This window comes from Pinus tabuliformis, chromosome 1_1 (assembly GCF_031772625.1).
Source record: "Pinus tabuliformis cultivar Carrire ecotype Pingquan chromosome 1_1, CPIR1, whole genome shotgun sequence".
Taxonomy (NCBI): domain Eukaryota; kingdom Viridiplantae; phylum Streptophyta; class Pinopsida; order Pinales; family Pinaceae; genus Pinus; species Pinus tabuliformis.
This window is the reverse complement of record NC_142297.1, coordinates 902,603,587-902,629,957: the sequence shown is the minus strand read 5'-3', so window position 1 is coordinate 902,629,957 and position 26,371 is coordinate 902,603,587. Positions and strand designations below refer to the sequence as shown.

Sequence of the window (26,371 nt, the reverse complement as noted above, 5' to 3'; positions counted from 1 at the left end):
CGAAACCCTAGAATCCAAAGTTCTGATACCAAATGTTATGAAACCAGCGCACAAAAAGATAGAAAAGATAGATAAACGCTTTAGAATTTAGCCTCTCCGAGGGGGCAACCTCTTTTACATTACATAAATGAACAATTCTTCGATGATACAAATGAAAAGACCTCCTTTTTATATATAGGAGTCTAAGGAGTCATAATATAATCAGAGTCGACATAACAATAATAATGTAAGGGCACAATAATAACAATAGTGGGTTTCTGTGGGGCACAATAGTAACAATATGGGGACTACATGGGTACAACAATATAATAAGGGGGTTGTACTAATAACAATAAGGGGTTACACTAGTAGTATAGGGGCCTAACATAAAATATTTTATTCCTGTGCATGATTTTAATTTCAGCCATTGATGATAGCTTTATGAAGAGTGATTTTAAACACAGGTATCTTGTTTAGTCACTAGGGTTTGAATGGTAGTTAAATTTCTGAATATGATAGCAGGTATCTCCACTAAATTTGGATTTTAGTATCGTTTTCTCCTTCTTCGTTAATGGTTGAAGTAAGCTGTGTAGGAAAATCTAGATTTCGAAGATCAACGAGTGTTTGGGGAAGTTCCCGGCTGAACCAACGAGCTCCCGTAAAGGGCATTTTCTGAAGGGCCCAGCTAGTTTTGATTCCGGGCTTATCATTAAAATTTTTTTTTGTGAATGCATAAAGGGTTTTCTGAAGCATCTCATGTTAAATTTAAAATTCTGAAAATATATTTGTGGCATAATGACATATCTGGCTATTTAAGAGCCTGCAACGTGTGAATGTTGTAATTATTTAGCTAGGGTTTTTAAAGTTTCATTATCATTTTGTTTTTGGACATTTTATGAACTGGTTAGCATTTGAATTTCATGGTTGAGTAATGAGTTTTGATCTTTTGAAGTTTAATTGCTAAGGCATTGCGCATCTATTGACTATTTTGCATCTGGTGAAATTAATCATTGCTTGGATTATATAATGCTCGTGACAAGTTTGATATTTTGTAAATATTTTCAAGCAATCATTAAATTACTTCATAAGCAGCATTAGCTAATTAAATAATTGGTTTTCATTAACTCCATAAGGCACTAGTTTTAAGCATTTAAAGATCTAATCAAATTTTAAAATCGATCAAGTGCTTGTTTCCCCCTGCTGTGTCTCCCAACCCAACTGGTTTCCAGTTGTTCTTCCTTTTTCCCATAGGGTCTACCCCCCTTAGCCTGCTTCAGGGAGATGGCTTAAACGGAGAGATCGGGGATCAGGGTGACAGCCCCCAGTCTTAGCGTTGTTGCAATGCTTAGACACTATGTGCGACAACACGGGGGAGTCCTTTCTTCTTTATGCGGGGTCCCGAAATTCCTGACATTGAGGATCAAAGGCACTACACAGGGAGTGCGGGTGTCGGTCTTAGTTGACAGTGGGGCTACCCACAACTTCATAGATGCCTAGTTGGTTCAGAGGATGGGTCTCACCACAACTGTGTTTGAGGGCTTTTCAGTGCTGGTACCAGGTGACTGTAGCATGCAGTGCACTCGGTATGTGCCTACTTTGACAATAGTTATGGGAAACTACTCTTATGACAGACCATTTATTTGTGGTCGATGTGCCCGACACCATTGTGGGGATGGGTGTCTAGTGGCTATACTCCCTTGGGCGAGTCACTATTGATTGGAAGAAACTGGTGATGGAGTTCATTGGGCCAGATGGAAAATCAGTGGTCCTTAGAGGCATGCATTCATATCCACTATAGACAGTGTTAGGGCATAGGATGGAGGTAGATATGCGACATGGGGACATAACATGGGTAGTGGAGCTGAGGGTTTGATAGGTTGGAGGGCAGGCCCAGTCACAACCTCCAGACATACAGGCCTTGTTGGACAGGTACTCTGTGGTGTTTAGGGATATTCCACCCAGGCAGCCACCAGATAGGGGATTCGAGCAGACCATTGAGTTGGAGTCGGGCGTGCAGGTGGTGATCACTACCCCTTGTAGGAATCCTAAGGCCTATAAGAATGAGATTGAGAGGGCCATCAAAGAGATGTGGGGAGTGGGCCGTATTAGGCCAAGTTCCAGTGCTTTTGCTTCTTCAGTAGTGTTGGTGAAGAAGAAGGATGGGACCTTGCGCATGTGCATTGACTACCGAGCACTCAACAGGAATACATTGAAGAATCGATACCCGATCCCCCACATTGATGAGTTAATGGATGAGCTTAGAGCAACCAAGTACTTCTCAAGATAGATATACGTTTGTGGTACCACTAGATCAGGGTGAGGGATCAGGACATCCCAAGACAACTTTTTGATGCCATTATGGGCACTTTGAGTTCCTGGTCATGCCATGTGGGTTGACCAATGCCCCAACTACTTTTCAGTCATGTATGAACGATGTGTTCCAGAGGCAATTGAGGAGGTTTGTGTTGGTTTTCTTCAATGACATCTTGCTTTACAACAGGACTTGGGAGGAGCATCTCCAACACTTGGAGGAGGTGCTATGTATTTTGGAGGAGCAACAATTCTATGCCAAGTTGTCGAAGTGTGAGTTTGGCCTGACCGAGATTCTCTACTTGGGGCATATCATTGGTACAGATGGGGTGAAGGTACATGAGGAGAAGATAAGAGCTATCTGTGATTGGCCAGTACCCAGAGATGTGACAACGTTGAGGGGCTTCTTGGGCATCTGCACATATTACCTGATGTTCGTCAAGGAATTTTCGCAGTTGGAAACTCCCCTCACAGATATGATTAAGAGAGGGGCTTTGGCATGGACAAATGGGGCATAGGCAACTTTTGACCGCCTCAAGGAGGTGATGAGTAGTTGTCCAATTTTAGCACTTTTGGACTTCTCCCAGCCCTTCACCATGGAGTGTGATGCATCCGGGGAGGGAGTCAGAATGGTACTATCTCAGGATGGGCACCTCATTGCTTTTGAGAGTCGAAAGCTCTTACCCCATGAGAGGTCATATTCTATATATGATAAAGAGATGTTGGCCATCATGCATGCCTTGGCCAAGTTCCGACAGTATTTGGTGGGTAATAAGTTTCGGGTGAAGATTGATCACAATAGTGTTAATCACTTCATGGGGCAGTAGGGCTTCAACAACAAACAACAAAGATGGGTTGCAAGGTGCTGGCCCATGACTTCGACATAGAGTATGTGTGGGGGACACACGATGTGGTGGTTGATGTCCTATCTCGAAGACCTGCATACCTATCACTCATGAGCGTCTGCCATGATTAGAAGGCCCAGTTATTGGTGGATTATTCCAAGGACAAGAGGGCATGCGAGGTTATGGAGGGCACCCACACAGATGAGCGCTACCGGGTGATGGATGAGGTCATCTACTACAAAGGGCGCATATTTTTGGTTCCCAACTCACAATTGAGGGAGAGAGTGCTCCAGGAAACACATGACTCGCCATTGTTAATGCACCAAGGGTTTAGGAAAAGATACATGGCAGTCAGGGAGCGCTTCACATGGAATGGCGTCAAGGGGGACGTGCTCAAACATGTACAGGAGTGTGAGGCATGTCAAAGGAACAAGGGGAGCTGATTGATCCTACAAGATTATTACAACCGCTTCCGATCCTCGAGGGGAAATGGGTATCTCAGAGGATTTCATCATGGGGCTCCCCATACTACAGGGCAAGGACTACATTTATGTAGTGGTCAACCAGTTGACCAAGTATGCCCACTTTTTCACCATCCCCACCAGATATTCGACTTCACAGGTTGTAGAGTTTTTATTTAGGGAGGTATTCCGGTTACACGGGCTTCCTAAGAACAACGTGAGTGATAGGGATAGCAGGTTCATGGGAAGCTTTTGGCAGGAGCTCTTTAGGTTGGTTGGTACCGATCTCACCCCTAGCACGAGTTACCAACCCCAAACAGATGGCTAGACTGAGCGAGTTAATCTGTGGCTAGAGGGGTACCTGAGGAACTACGTGATTGGGCAACATAGGGCTTGGATTTGGTGGCTGCATTTGGGCGAGTATTGCTACAACACCACCCATCACTTGTCCATAGGTATGACTCCTTTCCATGCCTTGTATGGTTATGATGCGTTATCTTTTGCTGACGTTGTTTTTGGAGATGGTCGGGCCCCAAAGGCCAAATATTGGATCCAAGAGAGCCAAGACATCCTCAAGGCTCTCAAAGATAACTTATTGACAATGCAAAACCAACAGAAGGTGTATGCAGATCGACACCGGTCTGAGAGACATTTTGAGGAGGGGGATTTGGTGTACCTCCAGTTATAGCCGTACATGCAGTCCACATTGAAGCAAAAGGGGGATGAGAAGCTACACCCCCATTTTTATGGGCCATACAGGGTAGTTAGGCGAGTTGGCGAGGTGGCCTATGAGTTGAAACTTCCTCCAGGGAGCAGGAATCACAACATATTCCATGTCTCATGCCTTAAAAAGGTGCTGAGACAACAACAGTAGAGTTAACCCCGTTGCATGATGAAGGCCACTTGGTTTTTGGAGCCTGAGGCCATTTTGGAGAGGCAAGAGAGGAAGCTGAGGAGCAGGACCATCAGGGAGTTCTTGGTACGCTAGAAGAACTTGCTGGTTGAGGATGCCACTTGGGAGGGTGAGCACATTTTGGAGCACCCAACTTTGAAGTTGCTTGAGGGCAAGCAACATTTGGGAGGGGAGGACTGTGATGTCCCTTCCCAAAAGAATTTGTACCTTGTCTCTACACAATTTTGCTAAGGAAAAGGACCTAAGCAGTTTTGACTTAGAGACTTAAAGAGAAATATGGCCATATTATTTTGCTAGTGGAAGGTTGGGGCAACCCACATGGGAAAGTGTACTAAGCAATTCAAATTTCTTGGAGGGAATTCGTATAGCTGTTGGAGGGGCCCACATGAGGCAAAGGGAGGCCCATGAAGTCATAAGGAGGAAGAGCTCCTCACTTTGGCATTCATTCACTCTTGTATATCGAAATTTACTTGACTGTTTGCTCGAGCTGCTTAGCTGAGTCAACTGGCTGTTCAACGATGAATCTCTCAAGCGGGAAATTCAACCTTACCTTCGGGGGACTATGAGTGCCACCTTAGAAAGGCAGTTTCATAGCATCTTGAGGAGCACCAACGAGTATTCACAGCCAGTCCATTCAACCATCACCCAGTCCATTCAGCGATCACCCAGAAGTGCGTATTTATGGGCCAGAAGATAGAGAACACGCAGTTGAGGGGAGAGCTCATTGGGCCAGCCAGTGGCCGTAGAAATCGGGAGATTCAAAGGAAATCGTTGGGTCAGCACACAGGAGGAGTTTTCGAGCAAGAGAGTGCAGTAAACAGGCAGTTCAAATTCATAGGGAAAGAGCCACAGCCCGAAATCACAGTTGGGAAGCAAGGCAATTCATAGGAGGGCTCATCCCAGTGATTTGGGATAGTTTTTGGGAGGTTTCCCGGCTTCATTCAAGTAGGCCGAGTTTTATAGTTCCAGCGGAGGTTGGGATCCATGGGGGTCAAATTTCAGAAGTCTGAACTAGGCCAAACCTTTCCTGGGTTTTGGCTGAGGATTTGGAAGCTGAAATCTTATAATTTTCTGAGCACGAGAAGCAGTGATTCCAACAGAGAGCGTAGTTCCTGGGCAGCACAAATCAGTTTTGGTGCAGTAGTTGGGCAGCCTTCAGATCAGCATTTTCTCACCTGGGTTTTGTCACGCTTGTCCTTAGAGACAAGCCCAAGTGCAACATTCTATTTATCATTGTATTTTCCCTTGAGGATTTAATAAAATGGCTTAGCAGTTCTCTATTTCCAGCGTTTTCACAGGTGCTTGGTGTGTATTAAGTTCTTTTGATTGCTGGATTGTTTGCTTGCTTTGTTTATCACTTTAGGAACATTACAACGAAGGTTACCTTGATCGAGACTTCTAAACTGTGGAAGTACTATATCTGAAGATCGATGAAGCTCATCTCCGTGCTAAGAGGTTGTCTTTTCTTTTTGAATGAAGTTGATAAATGTCAACTCTAGAACAAAACCAGATCTTTGTAGAAGGGGAGCTGTGTCAATTGCTTATAATGTTTTAGGTGATGGTGATGATCATAAAAAGGGTTGGCATAGATTAGAGACATTTTCATGTAAGAGATTGATGCTATGTTGCATATGAAGACTATGTCTTGTAATCAAATGATATGGATAAAAGGTGTGTCAAGCATTATGATTAGGGTTTTACAGTATGCTAGTATTTTGTAATGCTTGAATAACAAGTCTTGATGGAAATGAAGGATCTAGGGTTTGTATAGAACTTTGCAATTTTTGAGTAGCGGGTAGGGTTTATAAACCATAACATAGTTTGGACTAAAAGAACCCTAGAAATAAAATCCTATCTAATCATTTCACTGTTAGAAGTCGATCTAGCCCTTGATGTTTAATGTGTGAACAAGGTTGGTGAACAGGTTGAAGATTTAGAGGGAGCTAATCCTTCTCAAATATATAAGTACTCTATATCCCCTTGTTTATTATCTTTCTGCCTTGTGTTTCATAGTCTTCTAAATAAAGGTTGCATGTCAAGACAAGATTTATCTAAAAGCTTGGCTAGTAGAAAGAAGAAATGGAAGAGCCTCTTCAACACTCTAGAAAATCCTCCAGGTGTTTGGAACTTAAAACGACCATCCCTTCAACCAAATCGAATTGCTCTGCTGAAGCAATTGCGCAGTCCTTGCGCTACTTCCTGGAGAATAATTTCAGCCTACTCTTTCTAACTCTCCGGAATTGGAAACTCCTCTGGAATACTGCTCTGTTGCCCCTTTGATCTGATCTGCACCAAGAAGGAAGAACACAATTTCTAGGAGAAGAAAAAAAGAAGAGGATGAACTAAATTCCTGTCTTTGGCATCACTAGTTAACACGTGCAAATCTGCTAAGATTCGTTTTTGCAGAGAATTTGTTGAAGGGTGGCTGGCTTATATTTTGGTGGTTGGTCTTAGGTCAAGGTCTTAGAAGTTTTCATTGAATTGATTCTATAAGGAGTTTTTGGGTTTTCCCCTTTGTGGGTTATGCCCCAACTTGGATCCTATTTCTGGTGTTTTCTTGTTTGCATTGTGATCTTTTTATTGGCGTTTGTCTTGATGATGAATAGAACAACATAATAATAATGAAGCACTAATCTAATATGACAAGAAAGTGATAAAATTTTCCCATTTCATGTCATGTCACCATGCCAAAGTGGATGGTTTCTAATGCCCTTGAGGATTTTAAAAATCTAAAACATGGGTTATGTTCCTCTCGTTGAGTAGACCATTTTTAATGTAATGCATGTGAAAGTATGCTTAATGCTTCACCAAAGTTAGCTTTGGAAACCAACACCCTATTGTTGACTAGTTTTGACCAGTTGTGGCTTGAGTATCCCTCATTCAAATAGAGGAATTCTACGTGGCATGTCATGCTCTCACTGAGCATTGCAATTTGAAACCTTGTTGACTTTTTCACTTTTAGGACCACTTTGTATTGGGAAATGTGAACTGCCTTCGTGTTGATTTGGGGCAGCATTGGATGTGCTCTAGCCACAAAAAATGGTGGAGAAGCTAAGGCATATGAGATCTCCAATACCTAGAAAGGGTTTGGGCAGATTCTAAACAGTTTGGGAGATATTGAAATTATTAATATTTTTAATGGAGTCCTAAGTCTAAACTTAGGGAAAATAAAATATTAATGTGTATTAATATAAAATTGTGTTAGAATGGTCCAAAATTCATGGATCATGCCATCTAATCTTAGTCATTGATTAGGGAATTAATCTCGGCTGTTGATTTGTCAATGAGAAAAGTATAAGAGGAGGCTTGAGGGTCACTTGGAGGACACACTGAGGTAGACCAGTCAGTTCGATTTCTGGAGCGGGGTTAGCTAAGAAATTGAACCAGTGGTCTGGTGAGTAGTTAGGAGGCAGCAAGTACGAAGCAGAGAGGTGGGATCAGCCACTGGAGATCAGCGCTGAGACAGAGGTAGACACAGGGCTTTTCAGGTAGACGCAGAGGCGGCAGAAGACCATGTAGTCACTTGTTGGGCCTACGTGAGTGATGCAGAGAGGCCCAAGGCTGACGCAGAGGGTTTGAGAGCCACACAGAGGTCAGTTGGGCTGACGCAGAGGGTTTGAGAGCCACACAGAGGTCAGTGGGGTTGACGCTGGGATTGGGAGAAGTGCTGGAGAATTATTTCTCTCTGTGGGTAAGCCATTTTGGTACCTTGTTGTACAGAAGAATCGCTGAATAATAAAATCCTCCCTTGTTGCATAGGTTTTCCCACATTGGTTTTTTCCGAGGATTGTTGTTCGAAATATCTGTGTCAATGTGTTAATGCTTGTGCATATGTTTGTTTCTGTATTACAGTGTGATATCTGCAACAATATTTATTTTAATGTTTATTGAAGTAATTCTAAATAACTTATTGTGGAATAAGTAGGAAAATGAATCAGTTGCTGTAGTAATATAATTTTCACATGGTATCAGAGGAAGTAATCAGAGACAAAGGGAAAATCAGTTATGGGTCGAGACCACGATGCAGACGTATCCACGTTAGGGTACTCACACAGATTTTCAGAAGATTGCACAAGAGAAAGAGATTTCGATTTCTCTATGTTGGCTTCCAGGCTGGAAGAATAAGTGGCGTGTATGACTAGTGCTGCAACTGATCACTAACTTGATTTCCTTAGCAAACATTGCCCCGGAAAATCAAATTCTTAATTTCTCTTAGTGTGTCTCCAATTGACCCTCAAGCAACCTCTTATACTTTTCCTATTGACGATTCAACGGGCAAGATTAAGTCCCTAATCAACGACTAAGATTAGAATTGTCTTGATCCTCATTGCTTAGAACTTTCTCACCCATTTTATATTAATATACATTAATATTTTTATTTTCCTAAGTTTAGACTTATGAACTCATTAAAAATATTAATTATCTTAATATCTCTTCATCTGGGTGGAATTTCTCCAAACGATTTCTGGGTCTTGGAGATCTCATGTGTCTTAATCTCTCCACCAAATTTCATGGCTACATGATATCCGATGCTACCAAAAAATCAACACTCCCTCTTATCGAGGAATGTGCTCTAGCAGTGCTTCACCATAGCAGTATCACACTGATCCTCCGCGTCAGTCCTCTGTGTTGATGCTTGGCTCGCTGCCCCACATACATTGCGCCGCTCTTCCTGTACTGTTGGCCATGACACTCCCACTGCCACAACTACATCTGTACTGCAACTCCCTCTAAACATTCTACATTATGTTGCCCATAGCACTACCACTGTTAACTGCTGCACTGTAACTCAGTTACCGAGAAGTAAGTAACTGACGTCACCAAAACAATGACATTTTGGTCTGTATGGAAGCCTCGTGAGGCTGAAGCTACCTTTGTTGCTAACATGTGCTCTCTCTGCTGCCACTGCACTGCTGCAACCTTTTCTGTGCTTTTCGCACTGCTGCAACCTTTTCTGTGCCTCTCGCACTGCTGCAACCTCCATTGTGCTACTACAGACGTCTGCACTCTAGCGCTGCCTTGTTGCTCCATCACACCTTACTCCACCCGACACCTATCATCATGCTACTGTTGTTAAGGGCTCCCATAGCCGGATGTGATCCAAGAGTTTGGGCACCTCAAGGTTCCTACCCATTTCTTCTGTAGTCCTCTCGACTACAGCTCTATGTCTTCCCACCTCTTCTCTAGAGGCGCATGAGCACTCATGGCACAATCGTCATCAGTCTCGACATCCTTCTCCGCCTTTGCTGGAGCAGCCTTTGAGTCGGAAGCTTCTCCCTTGCCTTTCTTCCTGGGGCACTGAGAGGCATAATGTCCTAGCTCCCCATAGTTGAAGCACTTGACCTTGGAGATATCTTTCTTCTTCCTCTTCTGAACCCACTGCTGCCCCGCAGATGCTAAAGCTGCCTCCTCCTCCTCATCTTTCTTGATTCAAACTCCCTTACCGCTACTCCCAGCCTTGGTCAATCTCCTAATTTCTTCCTATTGAAGTGTTGCCCAGATCTCCTTCTAACTAGGGAGAGTTGCTCTGCCCAAAAAGCTTTGGAAAAACATCTCCCAATCCTTGAAGACTACATTCAGAGCAGTCCTGAGCATGAACTCTAGATCCGGTGTAGACCCCACGGAAGTAAGCTAGTCGCGAATTCCTTGCAACCTGAGAAGGAACAGATCAATCTCCTTTCCTTTCTGCATCTAATAAGACCTCAATTGATTTTCCAATAACGTCTTCAGCCGTACGGAAGGGCCCTGGTATAAGGTGGTCAACGTCTGCCACATCTCCCTTGCTGTGTTCTTCTTAGCAATATGTGTTATGACATGATCCTCGACCCCGTCTAGGATCATGCATTTTGCTTTCGCCTCCGCCTCCTCATACTTCTAATTTGCATTAGGGTCAACTGGGACAACTACGGCTTTCAAGGTATAGTCCTTGATGCGATGTTTATCTAGGATTGCCAGGATCCTGGCCTTCCAGATGACAAAATTGGAAACCCCGTCCAATCTATCCCGATCCCTCAATCCATTTATTGCCAACTCTGCGCCTATTCTCTAGACTCCCTCTGAGTCTTGATTTCCCTCTCGGAAATCCTCTGGTCAACTGTTGAATCACTCCTCTCCAATCCTCCTTTGTTGCTGCAACTCGAATCTAGATTTCTTGGCTAGAAATCTATCGAGGCAGTGCTTCCCTATACCTTGGTTCAGTCTCCTTAGACACTGTTTTGCACTCACATGAACAATGTCCCACCAGCTCCACAAATCAAAATCTGCACAACTCCTTTAGCCCCGGCAACTGAAGAATCTGAGCCCTTCTGGCTTCGCGCAATCACAGTGAGAGCTGGATCAGCTCCTCCTAGCCACTACGTCAATCCTTCCTGGCTCAGAAAGATGACTTGGCACTGCGTAAGCTTGATTTGCCTCCCTCTACCTCTGTGTTGGCTTGGACAACTGATGCAGCTATTGCGTGGGCTCCACCCAACTACTGCGTCTTCCTCCTGGTTCAGAATGCTAACGCAAACACTGTGTGAGCCTCTGCGTCACACTCTTTGCACTATGTCACTCCTCTCGGCTCTTCAGCTCTGGAACAACACTGTCTCTCGGGACAGCTGCTTCTCTGTTGCAAATTCTTAGATTTTCTCGGCTGGTGTCTTCAATCGCCTTTGATCTGCAATCCCTTTGATACCATGTGAAAATCCCTGAATCTAACACATCATAAACCCTTACTGCAATTTCTGGTTTACTATCTCCCACTTCTTAACATTAACGAGTTATTTAATTGCATAAACATCGAAGTGAACACAAATGCAGCCTTCACAGATATACAGATCATGCACTGAAGTAAACAGAAAAAATAACACAAGGGACACTGTTATTTTTGGACAATCGTCCCCAGAAAAACCGAATGCTGGAGAACTGGTGCAGCATATATGAGGGTTTTATTATTAAGTAGATTTTGTGAATACAATTAGGGTGCCAGAATTGGCTCACCCAACAAAGAATATCCTTGGCAGTTGTACCTCTATCCAAAGACAGATATTCCAGCAAATCAACAACTGGATGATCAACCCCACAGTGACTCTAACTATTCGTTGTGTTGGACAGCGAAAGCTGCTCCAAGCACTTCTCTGGAACCGCGTCATCCTCTCCCGGTTGATCTGCTTTCAGTATGCCCCACAAAATCTCTCCAATGTTGCCTCTGAAGCCCAACGTCAGCCTCTATGGCCCTCTGCACTACCTACGTCAACCTCTACAATTTCTGCGTCATCCTCTACGGCCTTCTGCGTCTTTTGTGTCAGCCCTTCTAGGGCCTACGTTGTCTCTCCTGCACTGTGCTACCTCTCTGCTATGTATTCTTCAGCCTCGGATGAAAATCCCTTGCTGAACTGCCTCTCGCTGCAGTTGATCACTAACTTGATTTCCTTAGCAAACCTTGCCCCAGAAAATCGAATTCTTGATTTGTCTTAGTGTGTCTCCAACTGACCCTCAAGCCTCCTCTTATACTCTTGCTATTGACGATTCAATGATTGAGATTAAGTCCCTAATCAATGGCTAAGATTAGAATTGGCTTCATCCTCGTCACTTAGAAGTTTCTCACCCATTTTATATTAATACACATTAATATTTTTATTTTCCTATGTTTATACCTAGGGACCCATTAAAATTATTAATTATTTGAATATTTCTTCATTTGGGTGGAATTTCTCCAAACGATTTATGGGTCTTGGAGATCTCATGTGCCGTAGCTCTCCACCAAATTTCATGGCTACACGATGCTACCAAAAAATCAACATCTAGTGACAACACATAATATACATGTGTGAAAATTCCTAAACTAGAACCCTATTGCAGCAATTGATATTATTTCTCTTAATTGTTAATTAATTAACAATTTATCTACTACGACAAAGATCGAAATAAATACACTGCAACCTTCACAAATAAAATTTTGTGGAAAAATAACATGCTGGAAGCTGAGAAATGCTAGCATACACACAAAATTAACAAAACTATTTTTGGACAAAACTCCCCGGAACTACTGAACTTGGGAAAATTGGTGTAGCAGTTGAAGGTTTTATTATTATGCAACAGTGAGAAATTCTGAGTACAACTGGATGCCGAAATATGGCATTCCTACAAAGAAAATTACTGGCAAAAATCTAGCGAGGAATTTCCTCAGCCCATAGGCAAACCCCGACACAACTTGCTTTTAGAAACTCGGCCCTCTGACCCTTTGTATCAGCCTCCACACTGCTCTGTGCAGTCTGCTTAACGTCAAGCCTCTAACTAGTCTCTGATGAAGTCGTTCTTCCTTCTATTAGCTGGGAAAATGATTCTCCGACACTCTGGGACTCCACTAAAGACATCTTTACCTCTCAGCAAATCGAGCATGCCTCTAGAAGCTATTGCGTAGCCCCTGCGTCAGCTTCCCTGTGGTTCTTTTGCCTCTCTGCAAATGCACTCACTAGATCTGGAATACTTCCTCCAGCCTCACTGTCTCAGCGCCTCTCTCACTGCTACAATCTCTAGCTCTCTCCGACAACTGACTGTTGCTAGTTTGGAAATCGATTTGTCAAGAAATCAAACAGCGCATTTGTATTCTCCATCACCACATTGACCTCCTATTATAATCCACTATTGGAGCACCAATAACCAAGATTAAAACATAATCGATGGCTAGGATCATCTCCGGATTGATCCGTGTGAGTTTCTAGATGATTCTCACCTTATCTCAATTAACATTGATTAGTTAACCATATTCCCTAAGTTTGGACTTTGGAAATATTTAAAAAACAGTGAATAATCTAATTGAGACACTTCTAGGCGGAATTTCCAGAAATGATTTCTAGGGTTTAGAGATCTCATGTATTCTAGCCTTTCCACCAAATTTCGTGTCTAGAACACATCCGATGCTACAAAAAACTAACAACATGGTCATAATTTTTTGGCTGATTGGCCTACATAATACAATCCTCATGATGGAACAAATGATCATGAACACTAGGCCCTGTCATCATCCCAAAGCATGCATGAGATGAAATCAAATGCTGGAGAAATTTGAAAAAATAATGCAGCTATCCCAATGTGAAATTGAGGGTTAATACTCTCATTGTTGACAATGCAATGTCACTAGTGAATACGTTATGCAAACTCCCCAGGGCATAATCTAAGGAGAATCTAGATTAATTGAATCTAAACATACTTTTACTAATGATTGTTGATAGGTAAAAATAGCTTTTATTTTGACCATGTTTTAGTTGTTGGAAGTATTACCTCGGAAAATCTGTAGTTGTCATGTCTCATGGTTTGTGGTTTCCTCCATTCTTCAATATTGGTCGTTAATGATTTGCTGGTGAATGATTGACGAGAATGCTGAAATTTTCCTTAGTACATTATATTTTTTTACAACGGTGGTATTTTTTACAACGGTGGATGCATGTAATTGAAACATTTCATAGAATGTATATCATTATGCAATACACCTTATTATGTATTTTACTTTGCTAACTACTCAACTAGTTTGGTTTCTGCTGATAATACAATGTTGTTAGTGAATATGTGATACAAAAATTATACGGAATTTTTAGAACTGAAGGAGCTTCTAGATTCATTGAATGGAGTATGGTTGTTTTACTTGGATAGTAAGTATATGATATGCTTATAAATGATCTGGAAACTTCAAATGACATATCGAAAGAAAATATACTTTCTTGGTGATTATTGATAGGCAATATTGGCTTTTATTGTAAGGACACTTTTATTTTTCTCTCCAGCGTGTTTTTTTATTTTGTTAATTAAGTTGTCGTTTTGTGCTTTTAGTTGATGGCTATGAGATTGTATGTGAAATATTCCCTGCTGTTCTGTCTTTTTGATAGAAAGGTTTCTCTGAATATCTTTTATTAGATCTCTGGTGGCTGGCGACATACAATGGCTCTCGATGGAGATGGGCAACTGTATGGTTGGGGATGGAATAAGGTAATACTTTTGATCTATCTCTTGAACTAAAAGAAATTAAAGAATGTCAAACAGAAAATGCATCATCAACTGTATCGAAAATCCTGAAAATATTATCTGACTAAGTTAGATTAAAATGCATGCAAAAAGAATTGATATAAATAATCCATCAATCAAACTATAAATGAGTATTGTGTTCCTATAAGAATGTCAGCTCTTGAAATAATATTTTATACATAGCTGGCCTGCGTATGTGCATGTGTTTGATACAAGTGTGTCTTCTGTCTCACATATTTGGATAGTAGACATCTATGAAATGCTAATTATGATCTTAATAAGAAGTATGAGTCGATTAACCTATGAATGATATATATTCAGTAAAATCTCAATTGTAAGACTTATAACTTAAAGTTTATCAAAACATGACACTGCTATGTTTTGCCGATGTTTTGCCTAGCCTTTCATATCGTCAACTTAAGAGATCATGGGCTGTGCTAGCATAAATTGCCAATCTTATTTGTCTGTATGGGTGCGATTCAAAGAAAAGAATTACTTGGTTGCGTACTTGTTTAGGGTACATGCAAGGTTGCACGAAACGGGGAAATGGGTACGAGTTTCCGAAACGGGAAGCGATACGAAACGCGACCTCCCCAAATTTTGGAAACGGTGAAACGCGAATATATATATATATATATATATATATATATATATATATTAGGACATTTAAGCAATATGTGCAATCATAAAGCATATATGATACATTCTAATTTATTACATTATGATAAAACTGTCAATTGTCAATGCATAAACTATAAGTATCTAAATTTGCATCACATTTACTCATGAATAATCACATAATGAAAATAGAAATATCCAAAATCAGCCACGAGAAATTTCTAATTTCTTGTCTCGTGCTTGATTGGGAGTCTCCTCCTACATAGTCGAACAACCTTAATGCTCTTGATTAAATACAAGTTTCATACCCTAGTACCCTACATTCTCTTGATTATTGGGAGTCTCCCCTGCATAGAGGGCTTGGTTCTCTTGATTAAATACAAGTTCCATACCCTAGTACATGATAAAATCCAATGGAAACATTGCAATCCCCCCAATCCTGAAATCCTGAAAAATAGACAAGTCTGCTGGATTTTGAGTGAGACCTAAAATTCTACTTTCTCCATATGAAATCCAATGAGGGCGAAATCACTCTCAAACATCCCGAGTCATTTCATGGTAATGTTAAAAATTTAAGTAAAAGTTGAAAATGAAAAATAAAGGAGAATATCACTTTTTTTACTTTAAGAATTTAACATTACCATGAACTGCATATCAACACTAGGGCAAAAGTTCACTTTTATAACTTTAGACAGGCATCTGGAAGCAACTAGAAGTCACTAGGCTAACGTAAAAATAGATTAGAAAACAAATAAAATAAAATAAAATAAAAAAAACACAAGTAAATGCTGAAACGTGGGTCGTACGGCCCTGAAACGCGTTTCAGGCCATACTGGCCACGTTTCAGTTTCGTGAAACGTGGCAGTACGGCCTGAAACGCGTTTCAGGGCCGTACCAAACGCGTTTCAGCGTTTCGTACCCGTTTCCGTACGGAAACGCCCTTCTGCCCCACGTTTCCTGCAACATAGGGTACATGTATCCAATATTAAATTAGAACAGAAAAATTTACTAGGATGCACAGAATATGTTATAATTTTATTAAAATGTCCATGAGGCAAACCAGCCTATACAATGGAATAGCTTATATTCGGTGCAAAAGGTTTTGTTTATATTAGTGAAAAAAGGATTTTGTGGAGAACATAAATTGAATATTTGGATATTTTGTGCCTTTGTGCTATTGATCTAGATTTGATCTCAAAGGTGGGTCATCTAATTTGGTTGGTTTGGCCTATGACAACTTTTCTCTAATCTTTGTGACCCTTAGTGCTCTCTTTGCCATGACATCCCTTATTGTTCACCAGAATTTTGCTTTGCTTCTATCGTTTTTGAGTTCTATGTCCTTCCTTGTGTGGCTATATCCCTCATTATGGAGGAGGAAATGTTTCTTTGTCTCCATCTCTCCTTTTCCACATTGGACATGTCCCAATCCACATTTTGTTCCTTTCGTCATCTTTTTCACATTTTTATCTAGTAGGACGGTGGGGTGGTGGGGGAGAGAAAGTGAGAGGAAGTTTATTAATCTTAGTTATAATATATCTTTATTTATGTTGTATAATTACATGTTTGAATCAAGTACATTTTTTCTACGGGTAGGTCTATGCATCATGACCCATTTCTTCAAATAGTATATAAAGATCACTTTATAGAATTATAAAGATCTTTCTCATTTCAATTACTATTATTTTTCTTCTTTTGCACTATATTGCTTTGTGTTTTTTCTTTTGATTATTGGTGGCCTCTAGTGAGTATTGTGAGGTATTGAATAAATGGTATTAGAGCAATTCATTGCGCTTCACATAGCGAATTTTATTTTGTTTGCGGGAATACAAATTCTATATTGGTTTCCCACCCAACATGAGAAATGTTGATTATAGTATTTTATAAAACATTATTTAATAAAGGAAAAAAATATAAAATATAAAATTTGCATGGAAGTGTATGGAATGTACCTCAAGTGTAAGTGTTGTTAAAGGTCAAGTAGCAGAACATGTTGAAAATTGGTAGCTAAGGGCTGAATCTCCTTGAATAAAATTTCATCCCTGACTATTCTAGAGTGACTATCTAAAAATAGAAAGTCGTCTATCATTGCAACCATGAATTTCCAAAATTAGTAAGTCACCTTGTTTCAATTGGTAATTATATATATATGATCGAAAATCACTTAACCTATCCTTAATCAGTCTCAATTGTTTAATTTTTAATTTAACCATCAATATATACTTTAATATTTTTATTATCCTTATGATACTATAATATTATTATTAAAGTGAAATTCCATGTCACCCTCTCCTACTTGGCATTCAATGATGCCACTTCACATCTCTCTCTCCTTGATGGCAAATCGAACTCTCTCATCCAATGATACATTATTCTCTCTTCCTCTCTTTCTTTAATGCTCTTACGCACCTCTTACACACCTTAATGACTCGTCATAAAAAGATTCCTCTTACATCTCTTTAATGCATATGTTACACTTCTCCTTAATGGTTCGAATTACTAAGGCATGTATACTCCCTCTTGATGGCATGAGTTACTAAAGCAAGTGTACCTCCTTTATGGCATAACTTACACTCCTATTTTGTCATATATAACTCCTGCTCAAGGCATGGGAGTTACTTCCTCATGAATTTGACCTCTTTGCTCTTCCTATATATTTGTGCCTCTCATCCTCTCTATTACTCACTTGTGCATTGTGGAAGGAGAGTACAAACTTGAGAAAGCGAGAGTTAGAGAAACTAGAGAAGAATCGTGAGAGAGAGAGAGAGAGTCTTGAAGAGTAGGAGCAAATCTTGATGAGCAAAACTAATTCAGTGTTTGCATCAGCTACAACTATCAAAGATCTTCTTCAGATTTGGATGAACTTCTTCTTTCTCTCATTGTATTATGTATCTTTGCTGAACATTTGATTTTTAATAGAAGAATATGGTTGGGTTTTCGCCTTGTGAGTTTTTCCTTGGTCATTGGACGTAAATTTTCTATGTTCTTCACTGTTTTCTATTTTGCATATGGTTTATATGGTGCATGTTCTATCTATAATTTCGTAATTAATATTGCAGAAGAAAGAAGTTTTGGAATAAGTAATTGTTGCAGCATAAAACTTTAGAATTTCAACATGGTATTAGAGCTTTGGTGAAGACAAACACAAAAATACAAGCTCCATTTCCAGCGCTCTTTTTGTTGGAATATCTCTTGCTGTCAACTCCATTTTCAGCTCTCTTTTTGTTGGAATATCTCTTGTTGTCAGCTCCATTTCTAACTTTCTTTCTGCTGAAATATATCTTGTTGTCCACTCCATTTGCAACTCCCTTTTTGCTAAAATATCTCTTCTTGTCCACTTCATTTGCAACTCTCTTTCTGCTAAAATATATCTTGGTTTCCACTCCTTTTGTAGCTCTCTTTCTGTTGAAATATCTTTTGTTGTTCTTTATACTTGCTACTCATTTTCTGCTGGAATTTCTCTTCTCGTTTTGCTTCCGAAATATCTCATTTACAGTTGAAATATCTCTTGTTGCCCCCTTTCTATTTGCTGTTGAAATTTGGAGTAGTTCAATATGTCTTCCACTTACTTCAAGAATGAAGAGAAGTTAGTTGATGCTACAAACTTATTCCCTTGGTAGACCAGATTGGATATTAGTTTTGAGGAGCATGATGTTCTAGAGTATGTTGAAGGAGAGGTAGCAGAACCAGCTGAAAACTCCAATGTTGCTATCAAGGCTAGATACAAGAAAGGAGAAGTCAAGGCTAAAAGGAATATACTTGATTCTCTTGGGGACCACCTCATCACTTATGTTTCCAATCTGAAGAAAGCCAAAGAAATCTATGACAAACTGATTGGAATGTATCAAGTGAACAACTTGAGAAAATTTTTTGCTTCCAGCTGAAAACTCCAATGTTGCTATCAAGGCTAGATACAAGAAAGGAGAAGTCAAGGCTAAAAAGAATATACTTGATTCTCTTGGGGACCACCTCACCACTTATGTTTCCAATCTGAAGAAAGCCAAAGAAATCTATGGCAAACTGATTGGAATGTATCAAGTGAACAACTTGAGAAAATTTTTTGCTTCTAGCTGAAAACTCCAATGTTGCTATCAAGGCCAGATACAAGAAAGGAGAAGTCAAGGCTAAAAAGAATATACTTGATTCTCTTGGGGACCACCTCATCACTTATGTTTCCAATTTGAAGAAAGCCAAAGAAATCTATGACACACTGATTGGAATGTATCAAGTGAACAACTTGAGAAATTTTTTTGCTTCGAGGAATCAACTCAAGGATGTTAAGATGAATAGAGGAGAAATTATTTAAGCATACTTCATGAGGATATCAAAAATCAAAGATCAACTGTCAACTTTTGGTGAAGTTTCTGATAAAGAGCTAGTGTTGATTATGCTTGGAGGTCTTCCTTATTTTTGGGAAATGTTTATTACTACCATCGGTAATAATGACAAGTTTCCTACATTTGATGAACTCCTGGGAAAATGCAATAAAGAAGAGGCCAAAATGATTTCCAGGGGAAGAATTCCCAAAGATGAGGAGGGAGAACCTACTTCATTTGCTGTCCAAGGCAAGAAGAAGAAAGGAAGAAGAGACCATCACTATCCGAAGAAGCTTGCTCCCATCAATTCCTCCAGATGGAGCAGAGACTTATCAAAATCAAATGTTGCCACTACCATAAGAGTGGCCACTATGCCCGTGATTGCCCAGAAAACATAAGAGCACCAAGATCCAGCCTCAACAATCGTTCCAACAAATCTGATTATAAAAGAAGAGAAACTCCTTGTAAAGATAGTTTCCTTTCTGCAAGAAACCTAATGTATGATAACAATGCAATTGAAACACAATTTGAATACTTTCTTGTTTATGATCTTTCTAGTTCCTCTCTTGCAGATTCATTTTAGAGATGGTTGGTTGATAGTGGTCACTCAAGGCACTTTATTGGCTATAAAGAACTACTCTCTAATCTGGTTGAGAGGGAGACCGATTTGAAAATCATTCTTGGAGACACCTCTACATATCCTATAAAGGGATCTGGTTCTGTTTCCTTCCATTTGGATCATGGTAAAACCTTATCTCTTCAAGAACTTTTGTATGTACTTGGTTTGAAAAAGAATCTTATTTCTATTTCTTCTTTAGAAGATAAGTGAATGAAAGTTGCTTTTATAAATGGTAAAGTTCTCACTTGGCCGATAAGATCTAGCATGAGTGATGCCTTCACTCTTGGATCAAGATGTGAAGGTCTGTATAAATTCAGTGGAAGACTTATTCATGCATTCATTCAATCATCAAAGTGAACTTTGGCACCGAATGCTTGCTAATTTTCACTACAAAACATTACCTCATGTGAGAAAGATGGTTTCCAAAATGCCAGAGGTTAGATCTGATCATTATGGAGTTTGTCAATGGTGTGCTAGTGGGAAGTGTGTGAAGGGACCATTCCCTTTAAGCAAAAGCAGAACCAGTTAGGTATTGCATCTTGTACATTTTGATTTATATGGGCCAATGTCTTTAACCTCTCTTGGTGGTTAGTTGTATTATATAATCTTTGTGGATGATTTCTTGCGTAAGACAGATTTATTTTCTAAAAAATAAAAGTCAAGCATTTAACATGTTTAAAGATTACAAAGTTCTAATAGAAAAATAAACTGGAAAGCAGATTAAAATCTTCAGATTTGACAATGGAGGAGAGTTCACTTCCAATGATTTCATTGACTTCTGCAAAGAAGCTGGAATCAAAAAAGAGACCATCGTTCCATATAACCTTGAACAAAATGGTGTGGCCGAGAGAAAGAATAGAACTATCATGGAAGCAGTCAAAGCTATGTTGCATTATCAGAAATTGCCAAAGTTTCCATGGGGAGAAGCTGTGAACACAATTGTCTATGTTCAAAATAGATCTCCTCACCGTGCTCTAAACAACAAGACTCTTGAAGAAGTCTTCACTGGCGAAAAGCCCGAAGTTGGGCACCTGAGGATCTTTGGCTGCCCTATCTACTTCCATGTCCCAAAAGAGAAGAGGAACAAGCTGGAAGCTTTAGGTAAGAAAGGTACATTTGTTGGTTATTGTGAGAATTCTAAAGCTTACAGAATATATGTATCAGGACAAAGAAATATAGAGTTTAGCAGAGATGTAACATTTGATGAAGATGCAACTCTTGGAAAGGCAAGAGACACTCCTCTTCCTCCTGCTAATGTTGATAGTCAAGATGATGCTTTTGAGATACATGAAAATCCTGAGCTTGAAAATGATCCTGTTGATTTACCCTCCATGTGATTCACCTTCTAAAAGGAAACCTCTATGGCTTCGTGACACCCTTCAAGATGTTGATAAACATGCTGCTCCCAGAGGAATTTTCAGAGAAAGCAAGCAAGCACATCAATTCCAAGGATATGTTGTAGCCATGAGCAACATTATTCAAGCCATAGGTTTAAAAACCGACACTGGTGACTGGGCCGGTCCACTTAATAAACCGGGTTTCAAACCAGGATCAGTGAAACTGAGACTGGTCAGATCTCAATGAACTAGTTTTTATAAAAATACATGAAATAAATAATTTTTAATGAAAACAACTATTTTTTTAGATTTAAAACCATGATTCAAAACCAATAGAGACAAAATATGCAAAGTTTGTTCATCTATATACCATGTAAAGGTGGATATATCAAAATGACATCGAGTGCAATACATATCATCGACAAAATACATAAGCAATGAGGATCTAAATGGCCTATAAAGTCCAAAAACAATGCTACAAGCTATGGGGCCATTGGCCTACTACAAGACTACAAGTATACTAGTACATATCGCTGATCAACATGAACATTCCTCATCATTATCAAATTCATCACCACTATTAGACGCAAGATCATCAACAGGAGCAACATAAACATCATCTGGATTAGATTTTGAGGATGCCTCAACCTCATCTGCAACCTCAATAGTAACACCGCCACCAATAACAATAGAAGTGGACCTAATGGAAGCGTGGGTTGGTCGAGCTGCACAACAAGTGCCTTCCATTGGTTGTTTGCCTTTGCTTGATGCGGTTGCTAATTCTGGTTCTAATGGTGCTACCAAATCTGTTTCATCCCCCACTAATGCCTTGTTAATATCAAAATTAGCATCAAACTCAGGATCTTCAATCTCCTCCACCCATTTTGATGTTGGATCAAGATCGTCCAACACAATGGGATCTAGATTAGGTTTTTTGTTCAACGTTTGGTTGCGCTTTAGTCGAAGGTTGTATTACATGAAGACAAGATCATTTAACTATTTTTGTTCCAAACGATTTCCCTTCTTCATGTGTATGTGCTCAAAAACAGACCAATTGCGCTCACAACTTGAAGCACTGCAAGTTTCGCTGAGGACTCTTACTGGAAACTTTTGCAATTGAGGACATTGGCTGCAAAATGACTCCCACCAATGTGTTGCAAAGAAAAAGACATTAATTAGTAACTTAGTTCATTTCATTACTTATTTACAAGTATTTACAAACAATTTGATTTGTAAATTTGTAAACAATTGAACTTTAAAAGAAAAACAAATTGGAATTGCTTACCTGGTTGATCCATGTCTCCTGCCATCTTTACCAAGTTTTTGCCGAAGGTACTAGCTGTCATACTGAAATGAGTAATTTGTCTATGTTTCCAACTGGTCTGTATGGTTAGGAACCATGCGCTCCAAGCAATCACACAATCCATCTTTGACCTCTCCAACTTGCAGATCTCCTAGCAGATCTCCATCTTTGACTCCCACTGATGTGTTGCAAAGAAAAAGACATTAATTAGTAACTTAGTTCATTTCATTACTTATTTACAAGCATTTACAAACAATTTGATTTGTAAATTTGTAAACAATTGAACTTTAAAAGAAAAACAAATTGGAATTACTTACCTGGTTGATCCACGTCTCTTGCCATGTTTACCAAGTTTTTGCCGAAGGTACTAGCTGTCATACTAAAATGAGTAATTTGTCTATGTATTTCCAACTGGTCTGAATGGTTAGGGACCATGCGCTCCAAGCAATCACGCAATCCATCTTTGACCTCTCCAACCTACAGATCTCCTAGTAGAGCTTTATATGACACTTTGGGTTCAAAAAATTTCCAGATGCATGTATAGGACGATGGAGTTGATTGTTCCATATGTTATCAATGATCTCCCATATACGCCTATATTTAGTTAACTTATCCTTTTAAGTTGCCCTTATTTGCCTCTTTGCTTGATCCATAGCCTCATAAATGTAGCCCATGGCTAATTTTTCCCCATACACCATCCGTAGCACCATAACAAGGGGCTTGGTATTTTTCACAAGCTTTGCAGACATTTTCCAAAAATAATTGTCAAAAACTTTCTTTTTGGTGTCTTTGCCATCTTGTCTATGAGCCCACTGAAATATAGTCCAATCATAAGAAGAAAACATTTTCTAGAAGTTTTTTTGTTGAGAATTGAGACATTGCAACACGAGGAAGTGAGTTGCAATTCTCGTAATTGTAGGCCTAACAAGCTCTTTGCCCCCAGTGTTTTTCCTCATTAAGCCCAATACCCATGAATGGTTGTAGATGTATTTTGTAATTCACTTGGTATGCTCTACAATGTTTTTTACCCACTCCACTTTGCCTAACAAGCTCTTTGCGCCCAATGTTTTTCCTCATTAAGCCCAATACCCGTGAATGGTTGTAGATGTATTTTGTAATTCACTTGGCATGCTCTACAATTTTTTTACCCACTCCACTTTGCCTATGTCCTCAAGCATGAGGTCTATGCAATTTGCAACACATAGAATCCAAAATATGGTCTTATATTTGGATTCAAGCATCTTTCCAACAAGAACATAGTTTGAGGCATTATATGTGATGACTTACACAACATTCTGCGCCCCCACTTCCTGAATAATCTCATCCAAAAGCTCAAATAGAAGGGTTGCATCCTTCACCTTATTAGATGCATCAACTGATCCCAAAAGCATGGTTCCTTGAGGGCAAGAAACAAGGGAATTAATGATAGTGCAGTTCTTTCCATCAGACCATCCATCTAACATGATGGAACACCTTGTTTTGAGCCATGCCTCTTATACTCAGACAAATACTCATCAATGGAAGAAATATGTTTTTGCAAAAGAGCTCCCCTCAAGTAATGCATAGTAAGGCCTTTGAAGCCATTTCTTGCAGCTATAACAAAGTCCCACATAGCTTGGTAATGAGGTGAGCGAGCAACATGAAATGGGATATCTGCATCATACCACCATCTAGCAATGTATTGAAAGGAAAATTCTTTGCATTGTTTTTTCCTATGTTCATCCAAAGTGGGTTGACAACTTACCTAGGAGGAAGTGGGATTAGCAGAGGCAGTGGTGGCAAAGGATGAGAAATAACTCTGGATGTCCGTCCTCTTCATTCCTTTAGATTGTTGGCCTCGATAATAACACCCAAGAGCAAGAGTAACATAGTGAAAGGGGTCGTTGGTGGAAGGGATAGAAGAGGAGTCTTTAATCTCAAAATCATGATACCCACTCTTTTTCATGGCTTGTAATATTTCCTTCTTCCTTGCAATTTCTTCTTGGATAGCCTTCTCCCTAGCCTTATTCTTCTCAAACTTCTCAAACATGGCAAGGTATTCTGCCTTAACAGGACCTAACACTTCCTTTGGTGCTTCACATGGCTTTACTTGGCCTCTTATCCCAGCAAAGTGTTGTTTCAACTTTCAACTTGAGAATATCCCCACCTGCAATATATTTATTGCAAAATTTGCATATCATTTTACCATCAATCACATCATAATGAGGCCATGCAGTGTTCTTGGCTTTTGGAGGCATGGTGGCTAGAAATATTTGAAATTTGCAAAGAAACCTGTCAATTAAAAAAATTTGTAGATAAGAAAAATGGAAAACCTAAGACAAATTTGGGAAAAAAATGGGCATATTTAGCCTACAGAATTTGATAGCATAGAACTAGAGATTCGATAACAATGTAGCATAGAACAAATAAAAAATCAAATGCATGGACAATAGTGAAATATGGAAATTTTCAAGTCAAAATCCTTACCTGGAAATGCAAACTAGCTTCCTTAGTCTCCTCTTGAACACGCTAACTCTACTAACAACTCCAAACTATCTCCAAAATAGCTCCAAGTCCAAGTCCAACCCTCCTAGATGATTATACTCCAACAAAAACTCAACACTCTCCAAGCTTCCAATGAAACTCACAAAAACTCCAAATGAGATGTGCGAGGCAAATGAAGAGGGAGACCCCCTTTTATTGGCTTGGAGAGGGTGTTTTCGGAGGAAAACAACCCTTAGTTTCCCTCCAAATCACCTCAGAAGCTTTCAAAAATCCTCTTGCTGGGTTTGCTGCTGCTGTGGCAAAGAACCCATTGTTTCATGAAAGAACTGACTGGTTTACACGTAAACCATGAAGGAATCGACAGGTTTACAAATAAACCGGTCGATTCCATCATCAATCGGTTGGTTACGTCTGTTTTTTCTGGAAAATTGGCGAAATAATGGCTCTGACTGAGTTTTTTGGCCGATCTAGATAGTTTTGCCAGTGAACCGTTCGGTTTGATCAGATTTCGGTTTAGACCGACTGGTTTTTAAAACTATGATTCAAGTTGAACCATGCACTTTTGAAGAAGCTGTGAAGGCTCAAGTGTGGAGAGATGCAGTGGTTGAATAATATGAGTCTTGATGTATAGGACTTGGTACGAAGACCCCAAGGTAAATCCGTCGTGTCTTCTAAATGGTTGTATAACATTAAACTTGGTGTTGATGGTAGTCTTGAAAAATAGAAAGCTAGATTTGTGGGCAGAGGTTCCTCTCAAATGAGGGAATCGACTATGAAGAGATTGTGAAAAATTGGTTACCCGATTCGTACTGCAGTAAACTGATTATATTTCACCTACTTGTTAAATTAATTGAACAAGTTACTTGCAGTTCTCTACAGCAAACACTGAAATACATACACTGCAGCCTACACCAAAATAAAATTGCAGAATCTAAATACAACACAAGAGAGCAATAAACATCACACACATCTACATAGTTATTTTTAGACAAATGTCCCTGGAAAATCCCAATGCGGAAAAACTGGTGCAGCAACTGAGGGTTTGTATTATTAGGTAGTGGTTTTTTGAATACAATCTCTGGCTGCCCTGCTGGCTATCTAATACAGAGAGTATCACTGGCAGAGAGACAAGCGAGATTACCTCACATTATCACTGGAGATCTTGGCTGACCCAGTTACTAAATGGA

The 26,371-nt window shown here is 39.8% G+C and overlaps 1 protein-coding gene across 2 annotated transcripts in view; it reads left to right on the top strand.

Annotated features, from left to right (window-relative positions):
* Positions 1–26,371, top strand: part of UVR8 (Regulator of chromosome condensation (RCC1) family protein) — a 430,618-nt gene that overhangs the window by 223,366 nt on the left and 180,881 nt on the right. Inside the window, exon 7 of one of the 2 annotated variants that reach the window (XM_089392985.1) lies at positions 14,403–14,474. The exons of the other annotated variant lie outside the window; for it this stretch is intronic. Coding sequence (XP_089249111.1) covers positions 14,403–14,474 — 72 coding nt within the window. The remainder of the gene's footprint in view (positions 1–14,402; positions 14,475–26,371) is intronic. 2 annotated transcript variants of the gene reach the window in all.